Source organism: Aspergillus multicolor, assembly GCF_047715735.1.
Source record: "Aspergillus multicolor strain CBS 133.54 unplaced genomic scaffold BDW74scaffold_42, whole genome shotgun sequence".
Lineage (NCBI taxonomy): Eukaryota > Fungi > Ascomycota > Eurotiomycetes > Eurotiales > Aspergillaceae > Aspergillus > Aspergillus multicolor.
In genome coordinates this window covers 232,013-246,486 of record NW_027395993.1, presented here as the reverse complement: position 1 = coordinate 246,486, position 14,474 = coordinate 232,013, and the positions used below count along the sequence as shown (strand labels likewise).

At 46.7% G+C, this 14,474-nt stretch overlaps 5 protein-coding genes across 5 annotated transcripts; 4 read left to right on the top strand and 1 right to left on the bottom strand.

The window, feature by feature from the left end:
• The first annotated feature begins 1,050 nt into the window (after positions 1-1,050).
• BDW74DRAFT_105738 (U2 snRNP complex subunit CUS1) lies at positions 1,051-2,998 on the top strand. The gene is made up of 2 exons (XM_073721613.1): positions 1,051-1,216; positions 1,272-2,998. The coding sequence occupies exons 1-2, from the start codon at positions 1,160-1,162 to the stop codon at positions 2,862-2,864; spliced, it is 1,650 nt and encodes a 549-aa protein (XP_073578793.1). The 5' UTR covers positions 1,051-1,159; the 3' UTR covers positions 2,865-2,998.
• Positions 2,999-4,836: 1,838 nt separating this feature from the next.
• BDW74DRAFT_105714 (SWIRM domain-containing protein) lies at positions 4,837-6,397 on the top strand. The gene has a single exon (XM_073721612.1). It carries the CDS (start codon positions 5,033-5,035, stop codon positions 6,206-6,208), a length of 1,176 nt encoding a protein of 391 aa, XP_073578792.1. The 5' UTR covers positions 4,837-5,032; the 3' UTR covers positions 6,209-6,397.
• Positions 6,398-7,291: 894 nt separating this feature from the next.
• BDW74DRAFT_162644 (CDC50/LEM3 family protein) lies at positions 7,292-9,306 on the top strand. The gene is made up of 6 exons (XM_073725994.1): positions 7,292-7,485; positions 7,538-7,574; positions 7,627-7,723; positions 7,783-8,494; positions 8,555-8,717; positions 8,774-9,306. The coding sequence occupies exons 1-6, from the start codon at positions 7,386-7,388 to the stop codon at positions 8,871-8,873; spliced, it is 1,209 nt and encodes a 402-aa protein (XP_073578791.1). The 5' UTR covers positions 7,292-7,385; the 3' UTR covers positions 8,874-9,306.
• On the top strand, positions 9,145-10,569 carry BDW74DRAFT_105678 (zinc metalloprotease). Its single transcript, XM_073721610.1, has 3 exons — positions 9,145-9,303; positions 9,383-9,618; positions 9,712-10,569. The coding sequence occupies exons 2-3, from the start codon at positions 9,604-9,606 to the stop codon at positions 10,363-10,365; spliced, it is 669 nt and encodes a 222-aa protein (XP_073578790.1). The 5' UTR covers positions 9,145-9,303; positions 9,383-9,603; the 3' UTR covers positions 10,366-10,569.
• A 291-nt stretch (positions 10,570-10,860) lies between these two features.
• Positions 10,861-14,373, bottom strand: spt16 (chromatin-remodeling protein SPT16). Its single transcript, XM_073721611.1, has 7 exons — positions 14,110-14,373; positions 13,976-14,060; positions 13,797-13,918; positions 13,560-13,715; positions 12,076-13,507; positions 11,428-12,026; positions 10,861-11,372 (listed from the first exon to the last, which is right to left on the bottom strand). Exons 1-7 carry the CDS (start codon positions 14,287-14,289, stop codon positions 10,884-10,886), a joined length of 3,063 nt encoding a protein of 1,020 aa, XP_073578789.1. The 5' UTR covers positions 14,290-14,373; the 3' UTR covers positions 10,861-10,883.
• Positions 14,374-14,474: the final 101 nt, after the last annotated feature.

Genomic DNA, 14,474 nt, shown 5'->3' with positions numbered 1-14,474 from the left:
CTTAAATATATAACTAAATTAAATTCTTATAAAGCACCTAATATAATTTTTATTATATTTATTAAAGCACCTGCTTTATAATCTTATATTAATTAATATAACTATAATTCTTTTTTATCCTAGCATTATAGCATCTGCTATAATTAAATTAAAATATCCCGCAACTCCGGTTCCTGACGTGACAGTCAGTCACACTGTATCATTATAACAAATCCATTGGTTAACATCAGCCCGCGCTGGCCGCGTTCCCTGACATAAGTTTATTAAAAATTATATAAAAAAATATCATAAAAAGTTTAAGTTTATAGATATAATTTTTTACTTATAATAAATACTTAATTATTAAGACTCTTTATGAATGATTTACCTTTTAGTTTTATTTTTTATACTACATGATATTTTATGAATAATAATAAAAGGTTACTTAACAGCTATAAAACCTTTATTTTTTAAAAATAAAAAAGTAAACTATACTACTATAGCTTATAACAATACTAAGGTAATTAAGTAACTTGTACCTCTGAGCTGGAATTAAGAAAAACTTTTTCTATATTTAATAGAAATTTTTTTAAAAGACTTAACCCTGTTTGTTTATAAAGTTTTATTTTCAATACTTATTATTAAACTTTTTTTTTATAAAGCTATGCCTTGACATTATTTTCGTAACCTTCTTATTGATAAGGGTATTAATTACTTTATTCCCTGGTATTATCACCTAACCCTTTTATTGTATTCTATATTCATAGTACTTATTATAGCTTAGTTAGCCCAGAGCCTCTTTAGTGTAGCCTAGCATTTTAAAAGAACCTAATAACTTCATTTACCTTATCAAAAAGATAGCGCTTTGTGCTACATAATAATTATGGGGTTACCCCTGTTAAATAGTTAATCTACCCTGCTAAAAAAGACTAACTCCATTAACCCTAGCATTGCATAATTTTGGGAGCCAGGCGGTGAGGAGTGGTAACTAACCACTTCAGGTATAGTAAGTCCCCATGCCTCGGAAGCAAGTAATGCCGCGATGGAAACCATCAGCGCAGAACAGCGACCGTTGCCATCCAGCGTAGCACTCAAGATACTGCCATATCTTATAATACAGTCTAATCGTGCGTCTGCATTACCACATCGTCTCTAAGGGTACAGCAACCTATACTTTCCCATGAAGCCTACCAAAAATCAGTTAAGAAGGGCCCGAAAGAAGGCATTAAAATCCCAGGTATGCTTCTCGCCCTAACCTACTCCTACTCAAAAACTGACAACCATTTTTCAAGGGCAGCGAGCCAGTGGCTAGTGCTTCCGATGAACAACATGAAGAGGGTTCACTGCCGGCCTCCGAGGCAAATGGCATTGATACACCACACATTATCACACTTGACCCGGAAGACCCTCTATGGCAAATGTACAAGGGCATTGCCACTAAGTTTGACGAGGTCGAGGACGCAAAGCCGGGAATTGAACCGTCCAAGCCTGAGGTATATTTCGATGATGACGCCGACATCCCGGAAGAAGAGGAAGACAAAGTTGCCACTTTGTCAAAGCGGAAACGCAAGGAACTAAACAAGCTCTCCGTGGCCGAGCTAAAAGCTATGGTTCGGAAACCCGAGTTAGTGGAATGGACAGATACATCAGCTCCAGATCCGCGGCTCCTGGTACATATAAAGGCACATCGAAACGTTGTTCCCGTGCCGTCCCACTGGTCTTTGAAGCGGGAATATCTGTCGTCGAAAAGAGGCATCGAGAAGGCGCCTTTTTCGTTACCCAAATTCATTCAAGAGACAGGGATATCTGAAATGCGCGATGCTGCACTAGAAAAGCAAGAACAAGCAACACTCAAGCAGAAGCAAAGGGAGCGAGTACAGCCCAAGATGGGACGATTAGATATTGACTATCAGAAGTTATATGAAGCTTTTTTCCGCTTTCAGACCAAACCAGAATTGACTCGGTACGGTGAAGTCTATTACGAGGGAAAGGAGTTTGAAACAAACCAGCGACACTTGCGTCCCGGAGAACTAAGCCCAGAGCTGAAGGATGCTCTTAATATGCCCCCCGGTGCCCCCCCACCTTGGCTGATTAACCAACAACGATATGGGCCTCCTCCTTCCTATCCAGCTTTGAAGATACCTGGTCTCAATGCGCCTCCACCCCCGGGAGCCATGTGGGGTTATCATCCTGGCGGCTATGGGAAGCCCCCAGTTGATGAACACAATCGCCCCTTGTATGGAGGCGACATTTTTGGTGTACTGCAACCGCAGCAAACCATGCAACAGGGTGAACCCGTTGAAAGAGACCTATGGGGTGAGTTGCAAGAACCCGAGTTATCTGACGAGGAGAGCGAAGACGAAGACGAAGAGTTAGACGAGGAAGATATAGACACGGGATTACAAACACCCAGCGGACTGGAAAGTCCAAGTGGCCTGGTGTCAGCTGTTCCATCAGAGCTGACAGCTGTTGAAAACGTCTCCGGCGAATTCGACGTGCGCAAGCACTATCATGGGACACAGACCGAGGACCCAGTCGGCCATCGAAGTGCGTTCCATGTTATTCCCGAGAAGCAAACACAGGTACAAGGGTTTTTTGGTGGCGATAAGGCGTATGATCTGCGTCCAACTCCGGATAGTTTGCCCGTGCTGGGGGCAGAAGATCAGACTCGAAAGCGCAAGAAACCAGGAGATGTTGATGTTTCCGTGGACCCGGATGACATGCAGAGTGGCGATGGAATCAGCAAAAATAACCTACAAAGACTCTACGAATCACAGAGACAGCAGGAAAACCACCCGAATTGGGAGTTCCAGGAAGACCTTAGTGATATGATTGCCCACGAGAGCAGGAAAAGGCTGAAACCAGAAAGACGAGCCAAACACTAAGGTATATGGCGAGCATCCATTGGGACTCATATTTAGTGAGGGATTGGTTCATCATCCCCAGAGATGTCTCACTGTGACGCAGGCTGTGGTTGCGCCAACGTTGCTTTAGGCCGGCCTCATCGGTTCACAGCTTTCCTCGCGCTGGCTAATATGTTTAACCCAAGGACAATATCTTGATGCCAACACGAAGCCTGTACGGCACATTTCATTTTGACTTTTCTCGCTCTTCTTAGTATTTACAAACGTTACTCAAACCCGTCTTAGGTTCGTGTGTCCAGATCCATGCTGCCTGATATTCGCCTACGCCTGTAGACAACCCTAATAATATTTGAAGATGTTATAACACGCACCGGTGTTTCTCTATCTTGACCAAGTGACTACCGTAGTACCAGCCGAACGCTGGAACTGCGCCTTTTACCCTGATGCTCGAAACTTTTATCCTTTTATCAGGCGAACCGTAGGGATATTGAGATTGATATGCGCTTATATCTTCACGCATTTGGGCCACTTGGAAACTCTGAGGACAAAGTGCCAATCAAGTTTCCCTCTCCGTAATGGGCACATACACCGATGTTTGCCCTGCTTTGGCATCCCTCTAGGCTTTGTACTGCCGCAGCCTGGAGATAATGCAAGTGCGACATACCGCGGACTTATGGCAGGATCCTTAAAGGCTTCTTTCTTTCTTCATGCTATACTCGCCGTAATAGAAAGCATACTGCCTTAAGCCTTCAAGTTGCTGCGTAATCCTTGTAACATGCCCTGTCTCGACTGGGACGTTAGAGTGACTTTAGACCTGTAGACAGTGCAGGGAGCGGCTACGGCAAACTTTAATTAGGTAGTGACCGTACCTAGTGATAAGTATACGCCATAGATTGCCCTAACACCTGCATGATATCTGGGAGGGTTAGGCTGAGGCTTCAAGTCACATGCAGTGCGGTTCCTACCTAAGCAAAATCACTGATCTCCTGCGAGCCATGACCGTACAAATTGGCCAGAAAACACATTAGTCTAGACTGTTTGGAGTGAAGGAAAGTTCTCTAGATATAAGAATGTTGATTTCGCATACTTCTTCGGAGTGTAATAATATTTCCAGTGTTGAGTTATCCCACATTGCCGTAACTTCAGTTACCTATCACCTCTGACTGGCTGCTATAACCGTAGGCAGGCAATCTTCGCCGCTGGTTCCTGATTCTGAACACAACCCAAATGGAGTCATGAGTCATAGCTGCAGTTGCCGACTATTATTTGATCGGGACTACAGTCCAAGGCAGACAATCTGACTCTTATCCATGGCTTTCAGCCCAACCAGTTGAGCGCAGCTACTGAATCCATCGCGCCAATTGGTGGGTTCACGGTCATTCCTCAGTCGGGCGCTCAGACAGGCTACAACCAACCAACGTAAAGCTAACCTTTTCTAAAATTATGTCTTGATTGCCAGGAAATTGTGAATGCTACGAATCATCCCGCGTCCCCTTCCCGTGATGACTGTCGTCATGTGGTAGATCATCCAACCCCTCCTGCGATCACACGCTCATCCATGGATAAACAGAAATGGTTTCTGGATATAAGACGAGATGCGTCCCCCCAATTCAACTAAATAGGTCATATGGCGCTTGCTATCTGGCTGCAATGTCCAATTGATACCACATGAAAGGAATTGGCCTTGCTGCTTCTACAGCCACGCGCCAAACCCCGCAGTCTCGTGAACGTCCATTGTACAGGAACAATCCATAGAACCTCAGCCCCATCCGCCCATCAGCAACGCATTGACTCATAGCCCCGTACCTTTAACCAGAGCCCTCCCAGGGGCGCCTTATTATTCTTTCCGGATCCATGACTGTGCTCTTATAAGTTGTTGGGCATTCCTGGTCACTGTGACTCTTATCGCCGAGACTAGGCCATCACTCTCGGAGCACTTGCTGCCTGTCGCCACAGGGCAAAGAGGCCGTGACAAATCACCTTCACATGTGCTCAACGAGTATTGCTAAACCCTTCGTTCCATTGACTTCTATAAACATCACTTCATCGCCATCGTCTTCAAGCTTCTTGATCCCGAGGCCATACTATATAACCACACGGTCGCTAGCGACAATCCTCTGACCCCATCTCCGACTACACTTCGCTCGTCCCACGACGCGCTATATCCAGGTTTTTGAAGTTTCCCTGAGATGACATCCTTGCCTGCAGCCTCATCGCTGGTATTAAGTGACAAGCCCAACATGGGTCGTCTACCTCCGGTCTCCAGCCTCATGTCCCCCCCAGAGTCCAAACCGTTCGAGTCGTTTAACTCTTCATTTGCACCTCACAAAGTATCGCAGGACCAACTATTATCCCATGAAATGCAATTCGCACCCATTTCAGGTAACCGGAAACGAACACAGTCCGAGATGGACCTACCATCACCGCCCGTGACTCCGTACATTGGCACTCATAAGAAAAGCAAGTCAATCGACCTAGAGCAACCCGAAGGAGATGCCTTGGCCGTGTCAAGAGACCCTCTCCTTTTCTCAGCTCATGAATCCCTACCTGAAATTGCCAGTTATGAGCCACTAATTGGCCCCATGCCGCCGCCATCCCCAGAAGCGGTAATGGAGCACATTGATCTTCACATGGCAAGATTCGATAATAAACTCAATAAACCAACGCGCGCTGAGTATTTCCTGGCTCTTTCTTGTGTACCGGTCGTATGCGCTCAATACAACCGGAATCCAGCCGCATGGGCCAAAGAGGAAAGAGATATCCTTGATCGTCAGTTGGTCATGATGAACAGACATCGCCCCGATGTCTCAGATGGCAGATTGAAAAGAATCGCGCCAGCGCCAACAAAGAGGGTTGTTCCTGCTCAGACCCGTGTGCAGCGGACACCCAGAGTTAAGCGCACACCAAAGTCCACCCCAAAGCAAAAGGCTCTGGATACATTTGACGTATACACGCCGAATTCCAAGCCTTCTCGTGCCATCGGCACTAGCAGGGATGACACAGATTATAGCTCCATCCAAGATTATTCGCCCTCTCTAGAAGTTCTCGGCAGCAATGCAAAAGCGTTGAAGGCCGATTGGAAAGGCCAGATGTTGGACCTGAGTAATGACCCGGAGCGGGAACTGTTGATTCCGGCTGAGATAAACCTGGCTGCTACGCTAAGGCTTTCTTGTGCCACATATCTCTGCAGCAAGCGCCGCATCTTCGAGGCTCGCGTCAAAGCGTTAAAAGTCGGCAAAGAATTCCGCAAGACGGATGCACAACAGGCTTGCAAAATTGACGTGAATAAAGCAAGCAAGCTCTGGACCGCCTATGAACGTGTTGGTCTTTTCGATCCTGCATACTTCCATCAGTATGTTGATTGAGCGACGCATTGTCACACTGCAGAGCTAGCCCCTCGACCTTGTTCTCACCTGTTGTTCTTGTATGATTGGTTAGCGACTTGACTTCACGATTGTACCCAGTTATCTCTCATACTTGCTTTGTTTTTGCGCTCATATCACTGCATACCCGGTCTTGTTTCCCCCCTCTTTGCCCATTTACCTCAGTAAGCATGGCTGGTTGTTTTCATGCGAGCGGGCAGCTGGGTTGTGGTTTATTTGCCAGTTGGTTGCCCTGGTAGGCACTAATTTGCAGGCGTTTGGTTCATGGACTGTGGTCTCTATGAAACACAGCGCTGATTTGATCTCATATGATTTTGCTTAGATAGAGCCGTGCTGATTGAGTTCGTGCTATATGCACAATGACGAAGCATGTTATTGGTATTGATTCGATTGCTAGTTGCCTAATCACCGCCAAGTTCGATTTACACTCGACGCAAAGGGATAGACTAGCCGTATTTTGTGGTCAACTTAAACGAAGTATTAAGCGCAAAGTGTCCGAAAAGAGGATGTTCGAGACCATAGTACCCCCCGGTGATATGCCGCTCAGAGCCGGGTATTGGTAATTGCGTAGCGATCATTATTATTAATTAACAATCTATCGCATTTCCGAACCGTTGTAGTTGGTTTTACTCCGTACCTACCCATGCATTGTCCAGGCACTGTGTCCGCAATACACATTAATTTCCATTCTAGTACCAAGACCTCCAAAGTTCCATTTCCACCTGCCTGCCGTTGTTCATTGCGAAACAGACCGGCCAATGCTGTTTTGAAGAGCAGGTACGGTTCTAAGAAGAGTCTCTGTGATGTGTAGCATGTTTTGACGTATAGCCACTGGTGAAGCGCCAAAAAGAACAATGTCTAGTTATATCCTTGCATACGTACAACTTCATTGATGGTTTCTATACATACGTTCTATTAAGTATGGAGCAGTATTAAATGCCTATGGACGCTTACGGAGCATGGCCCTAACTTATAATAATGAATGAATAATTAACTTAACGATACCTACAATGGGTCCTAGCGGAATGATTTCCGGGGGCGAAGCCCACCAAGTACGCAATCGCCGGCATCCGCGCCACCACACTGACTACATCAGTTGACCACACCTTTGCTCATCATTATACATAACTTCTCCATGAAATGGGACTTATAAGAAGCCATGTCTCATCCACAGGGAAATAGCGCTGAGCCTTTCGATGAGCAAGAACATAGGGGTGACGCTGACATCGACAAGAAGCCTAAAAACAGAAGGCCAGCAAGTGAGAGCTTCGCACTCATCCTTCGATCTCGTGATACTTATACTGCCTACAGACACTGCCTTTCGGCAACAACGCTTGAAGGCCTGGCAGTAAGTCTACAGATACACCTGGCCTACCCAAGGCTAGTAGCTGACTTTATAGGCCTATCTTGACACCAAAGAGTGTTTTACCTCTGTTTTTTGTTGTCGGAGTCATTTTTGCCCCTATCGGTGGTTTACTACTATGGGCTAGCTCAACGGTAAGGTGAAACTTGCTGATCCTTCTGGACTGCCTCTGATACTGGATGTTGCTCTTTAGGTCGAAGAACTAGTGATAGACTATTCGGATTGCAAGGATGTCCCGACGAGCGAAGAATTGATCCCAGATGATAAATTTCACTACACATTCAAATCCTCTTTCGACCAGCCGCCGTCCTGGCAACGTTTTAGCAACGACAATGGGGATGACCACTGCCGACTCATGTTTGACATTCCGGATAACATTGGACCACCGGTCTTCATGTACTACCGCCTTACCAACTTCTATCAGAATCATCGAAGATATGTGAAAAGCCTCGACATGGATCAACTGAAAGGAAAGGCAGTCAAGAATGATACCATCAACGGTGGCTCTTGCGACCCTCTCAAACTTGATGAGAATGGAAAAGCATACTATCCGTGTGGGCTCATCGCAAACTCCATGTTTAACGACACTATAAATAACCCTATTCTGGTTAACGGCCGTGATGGTGAGCCCAAGACGTACAATATGACCAACAAAGGTATTGCATGGGATAGCGACAAAGAACTCATCAAGAAAACCAAATACGAGCCAGGTGCGGTTGTTCCTCCGCCCAATTGGCGGGAACGCTACCCGGACAATTACGAGAATGGCATCCCGAATCTGCATGAAGATGAGGATTTCATGGTGTGGATGAGGACCGCCGCCTTGCCTACATTTAGCAAGCTGTCCCGGAGAAATGACAACGAATCCATGCAATCTGGGCGGTATCGGTTGGATATCAAAGACCGTAAGTTCATGAGGACGAGAACCCAAACGTTTGGCGAAATAACACTCATCATTATGCTAGCCTTTCCGGTCACTGAATATGGTGGTACGAAGTCTGTCTTAATCTCCACTCGAAGTGTTCTCGGAGGCCGTAATCCTTTCATGGGAATTGCCTACGTTGTTGTTGGAGGTGTCTGCGTCCTACTTGGAGCACTGTTTACCGTTGCACACTTAGTCCGTCCAAGGTACGGCATATCCCCCCTCCCCCAGCCGCAGTCGATTCCAAGTTAACCCCCCCTAGGAAACTGGGCGACCATACATATTTAACCTGGAATAATGAGCAAGAGACATCTGCTACTGCAACTGGGCGAGATGATCGGCCTGGGCCACACACCCATTGAGTTATCGTTGGCGATTAGTTCCCCGATAACCTAGTTTCCTTTTTTTCGGCACTGTATATTTACACCGTTTGCAAACGTGCCCCTTGATTTGGCTGGTATCCGGGGGGTTTCAGGTTGCCCAAATTGCTAACGGGCAGCTGGTATTTCAGGCGTCTTTAGGTGGCATTAGCGTGTTAACAACCAATTGATTTAGGATTTTTATTTTTTGTGAAGTGCTTCAATTTATTGGAATCATCAGCATAATGTGTTCCTACCACACAAAGCCCCCGCCCCCATTCCCATGTTTCGCCATTCGTGATATCTGTATCCCTTGTTTGTTCATTCCCGCCTCGATTTGACCATCCCCAATTCCAACATTTGGCGAAGTGTGCATACCATGCCGCGTAACTGATAGCAACAATAGTCCTTTTAACGTCGTTGAAACCTCTCAGTAAGCCCACGCATGCCCAGTCTTTTAGACGACATGCTTCACTTTTTCCGACTTCAGATTCTAATCTTTGTGGTCGCAGGTATCCAGCAAACCTCTCATGCTGCTCCTGGTTCGCGTCGTGGCTTCTGTGCCACTGCAGCCCCAGATGAATCTTTGAGAGCTGAGTTTAGGAAGTTAAGCAGTCTCGGAAATGATGGCGCGGTTGATCAAGAAAGTCGGAAGGCCCTAGAGCACATTGAAATTGAAACATGGTTTCATGTCGTGAGTAGTAAGGCAAGTGGTGACGTGGTTTCGGACGGTATGATTGCTACTCAGGTCAGTTGTGAAATTTGAATAGAGCTTTGTCTCTAGTTCAATATGTATACTTTACCGACCACAATCGATGCCTGAACTGACCAACTATAATAGTTGTCATATCTTCAAGATGCATATTCAAATGCGACAATAAGTTATCGGCTTGAAGGAGTAACGCGCCAGGTCAACGACAAATGGGCGCGCAATGAAGATGAACTCACCATGAAACAAGCCCTCCGGAGAGGAACCTACAGAACCCTCAATGTCTATTTCCAGTCCGATCTCCAAGTTCCCACTGGCTTTGAGACCCAGACCCGTCACCTCGACCTTTCGGATCAGTTATCATCTAGCGTCCTTGGTTTCTGCACCTTGCCTGATCCCAGCATCAACAGCACTAGTCCGCGTTCCAGTTATGTGAAAGATGGATGCAACGTTCTTGCGAGGACCATGCCCGGTGGGTCGCTGACGCATTACAACCGGGGCGGCACCGCCATACACGAGATAGGACACTGGAACGGGCTCTTGCACACCTTCGAAGGGGAGTCGTGTTCTGCCGACAACGAGGGTGACTATATAGATGACACGCCCCAAGAGTCCATCCCCACCGATGGATGTCCCATCCGCAAAGACTCATGTCCGGATAGCCCGGGAACTGACCCGGTCCATAACTTCATGGATTATTCCTCTGATGAATGCTACGAGCATTTTACCCCAGCCCAGGTTAAAAGGATGCGCGATATGTGGTTTACAATGAGGAAGGGCAAATAGTAATGGTCTTGCTAGCACCGCGACATCTCCAAGCATATCTAAATAAGCTTAGTATGGTGAGAAATTGGTGCAGCGGATACACATAGGACGCATGACCCTGACGCGAGGATGGCATGGAGTATCCATCCTTCTTATACTCTATTAACTTCTACACAACACTATATCATCCCTGAAGCTACACTCGCATTCATAGACCTCTAGAACCTCTTATCAACCAATGGTTTCAAAGCTACCTACATATCGTCATTGTAAGCCCTACCATTCTGCATTGGGCCCGTCGGTTTAAATGCTGTCAGGCCTCGCTCGGCATTGGACGGATTCCCATAAACTTACCATAGCAGCATTAGCACGTTTACCATGGACAACGAGAAGTTATAAGCAAGGCGCTGTTGCTGAACGCTGCGGGCGAATGTGCAGCGGGCATGTTCTATTGTTAAAACTGTGTGAGAACCAGAATACAAGATTCTGCTAGACATGCTTGACCACCGAGAGTAAGCGCAAGCGTAGAAGCCGGTCTATCACCTCTTTCGCTTCTTGCTCCTGTCTTCCTCGTCCAAGCCACTCTCTCTGTCTTTCTTCTTGGCCTGATGTTCCAGCTCATCCCAATCCTCGCCACTCTCCTCTTCTTCATCGGCGCTGAAATCGTCATCGGCGCTAGCATCGTCATCATAGTCACTCTCCTCTTCTGAGCTCTCATCTGCAGCAAGTTCTGATTCAGAAAGCTCGAAGGCCGACTCCTCCTCTTCATCAGATCCACCTTCGGAATCTGACTCGGCCGCAAGGAAAGACCATCCACCATCAGCAAAGAAGCCGTACGGATCACTGACAACAGTCTTCATGATTGTGGTCCAGTTTAGATTGAGAGGTCCCTCCGTGTATGCGATATCCACTGAATCCAACCAATCCTTCACACCTTCCAAGTTCTCCACCGGAATTGTATTGATATGCACTGGTGCCCGATGAAAGTCCTTGAACACAAAGACAAGATCGAAATTTTTCAGACCGAACTATATGGACATTAGAAACTTCCCAATTGAATAGAAAACCCGTTGTTCAGCTTACCTGCACTCTTTCAAGGTGCGCAATTTCAATCTCATTGAGACTCACAACCAGAAAGGGCGGCTCAGTCAATTGCACAAGAGCATCTGTGGTTGGCTGGATTAGAACATTCGAGCGGTTGGGAACTCCAGTGAAGCCAATCTCCCTGAAAGGGATGTCAACATCAACACCCTCATCCTTTCCAGCATCAGCTATTTTTTCCGCGAACGATTTGAACTCGCGATCCAAAGCCGCCCGTCGCCTTCTCTCCTCTTGCTCTGCCTCAAATTCCTCTTCATCCCCATAACGGTGTTTTCGCCTCCGGTTACCAGTCTCATCAAATTGCATCTCAGTAGCCTCTCTGTAGAATTGGACATCTCTGGTCTTTCGCTTGCCAATCATGATAGGAGTCTTGAGGTGTACATGGATCAAAACAATTAACTCATGAGCACAAGGCTGAAAGAACAGATGTTTGACATTGCTGAATAACACATCGACGTGTTCGTTGCGGAAAGGAGAAACATAGCGAAGACCGTTCTGGTGGATTTCTACCTCGCCAGGAACCCGTTTACCATCAAGCGGAGGTCGAAGGTAAACATCAGGTAGCTTAACAGGGCGGCGATCTGACTTGTTATTAGTTTCAAACCTAAATGTTGCGGGGAAGGGACCAACTTCTAATCTCAGCCAACTTATCCTGCTCGACAACATCCTCCATTTCTTTCTTTTCCTGCTCACGGCGCAGGGCATTCTTCCTAAGCTCTGTAATGTCCTGAGCAACCTGTGCGAACCGATCATTGTCTTTTGACCGAAGCGTCAAGTTCCTCAAGAAATGTGCCGACAGATCTTCAAAGGGCTGGTCGTCTTTCCTTCCAACGCCTTGACCCGGTGATAGGAAGTTGATTCGAAGATAAGCGTACTCCCCCTCGTCACTCTTGCTTGCATTCTTGATGGTATTGATGTGGAATGGCACAGGTCGACCCATTACTGGAACAATAACGGTAGAGGCCTTGTGATCCACATAAACCGTGAGATCCTTGACTTTGGCTGGCAATTGGTTGTCTCTCTTGTATGACTCAAATCTCTTAAACTTCTTCTGTGTGACTCCGTTGTCATCGCCGGTGGTACCTGTAAATCGCTCCAGACCCTCCCTAGTTTTTTTGGTAGCTAGCTCCTTTTGATGCTCACGGCGCCGGGCTTCCGCGCCCTCATTGACCTGCGTAGGACGTTCGGCTCGGAGCTTTGTCCTGGTCACATTCCTGCTCGCAATTGCATTGGATTTGGGTTCCTTCTTCTCTTTAACGGGTTTCTGAGGTTCTTCTTCATCTCCAAAATAGAATGATACAGAGTCCATGTCGATGCCGGCATCCTTGGTGAACACATGGGGTCCCTGTTCTCCAACCCGAACCGTGTCCGTGATCATCATTGAGTAGACGTTTCGTTTTTTATCCTTCACGCTCGGTTCTTCAACATCCGTCAGCCCAACTGTTATAGCAAAGGTCATGCCGCTCTTTAGTATCCGGTTGTTCTTTCCATTAAGGACCATATTCGAGTCGCGAAGCTCAATTCCCACACCAGCACCAACATTCTTCATGAAATGAGATTCGAGTTCAGGCTTTTTGGCCCGAATTAGTCCGATGGCCTTGTTGTAGAGCTCTTTGGCTACCACGCCATCGCGGACTTCCTTCAGTACCGTCTCATGAACACTCAGCAGCAACGCATAATTCGCCTCTTGAGATTTTGTGGGGTCGACCAGGTAGGTGCGCCCAATTATTGAGCTGTAGGTCTTGTAGCGGACGCCGAACCCAGCAACAATGATTCCAGGCTCCAAGTTATTGTCATCAGGCATGGCTGTTAGCTTCAGGTCATACTTTCCACCACTTTGTATGACAGGGCCATATGCCCAATCGATTTGTTGAGGATCGAATTCTGAGGGCAATTTCGCAAGCTTGTTGAAGAATCTGGCATCGTCAATTTTGGCGTCAATACGCATAGATAGGGCTTTATGTGTCATCTGCTTTTCCTCATCCAGCAAACGAGACATCTCATCGACGAAGTATTCGGACATCAGACCGCTGCACGCTCTCGAAGCATTCCTTATAGAGACCTATAAAGCGTTAGCTGTGGCTTCTGCTGACCCTTCAGGCTTGCAAACATACCAGCTCGTCTGTATCTTTGACTGAAAAGCAGGCCGCCGAAAGAGCGGGCGCAATGTCGACTTCTTCCACTTCCCCAGATAGTTTGCCATACACGCGCTTCCAGTCTTCCGCAAACGGACCAGTGGTTGTGTCTCTTAGTAATACGCCGACCTTGTTCTGTTGACAAGCATGCGTTAGTATCCGAAGCGGTCGCGTCATAGACGATTGAATGATTCCCTGACAATATCAAATACATACCCCAGAGGACTTGATGACATCCACGCACTTCTCGAACACCTTGGTTTTCTCTTCCTGATCCTTGGTCGTTACCAAGATCTCAACCGGAATCTTTCCACTTTTCAGGGGTTCTAGATGTTTAGCTATCATGCGGTAAGCGACATGCGTCTAGAAATATTTATCCTTTCGAGCAAATGTACCTTTTTTGGCTGTCGTCACGACATACATAACCTCCGGGGTAAAGACGAGAAGTGTAGCCGGAAATTCATAGCCAAGTAGCCAAAACTATGAAGCATCAGTGTGGTGATCATGATCGCCGTCAGAACCAGCATACATGTATTGCGTTGTTTTTCTGAAAACCATTTGCTTCGTCCGTCTTTCCCATCAAAATGATGATAGATCCAGCACCGCCAAACACCGGATGGCTAGATCTTTTATCTGCTTTCCATGATGTATAGAAGCTTGAAAGACGATTGAAAAACGCCGTTTTGTCGATGATAATCTCGTCGCCCATGATGCGACTCCTCTTGAAGCGGTTTTGAGGCGTCGGGGACCTGCCTTTCGCGTAGGAACTGGAAGTAAAAGGAAGCAAATTAAAACAAGCTTGACGAACTTGGCCTGGGGAGCCAAAAGGGTATGAGAAAAGTGCTTTAGATCGCGCTGGTAGGAAGATACAGTAATCACTAGTCCAAATGGTTG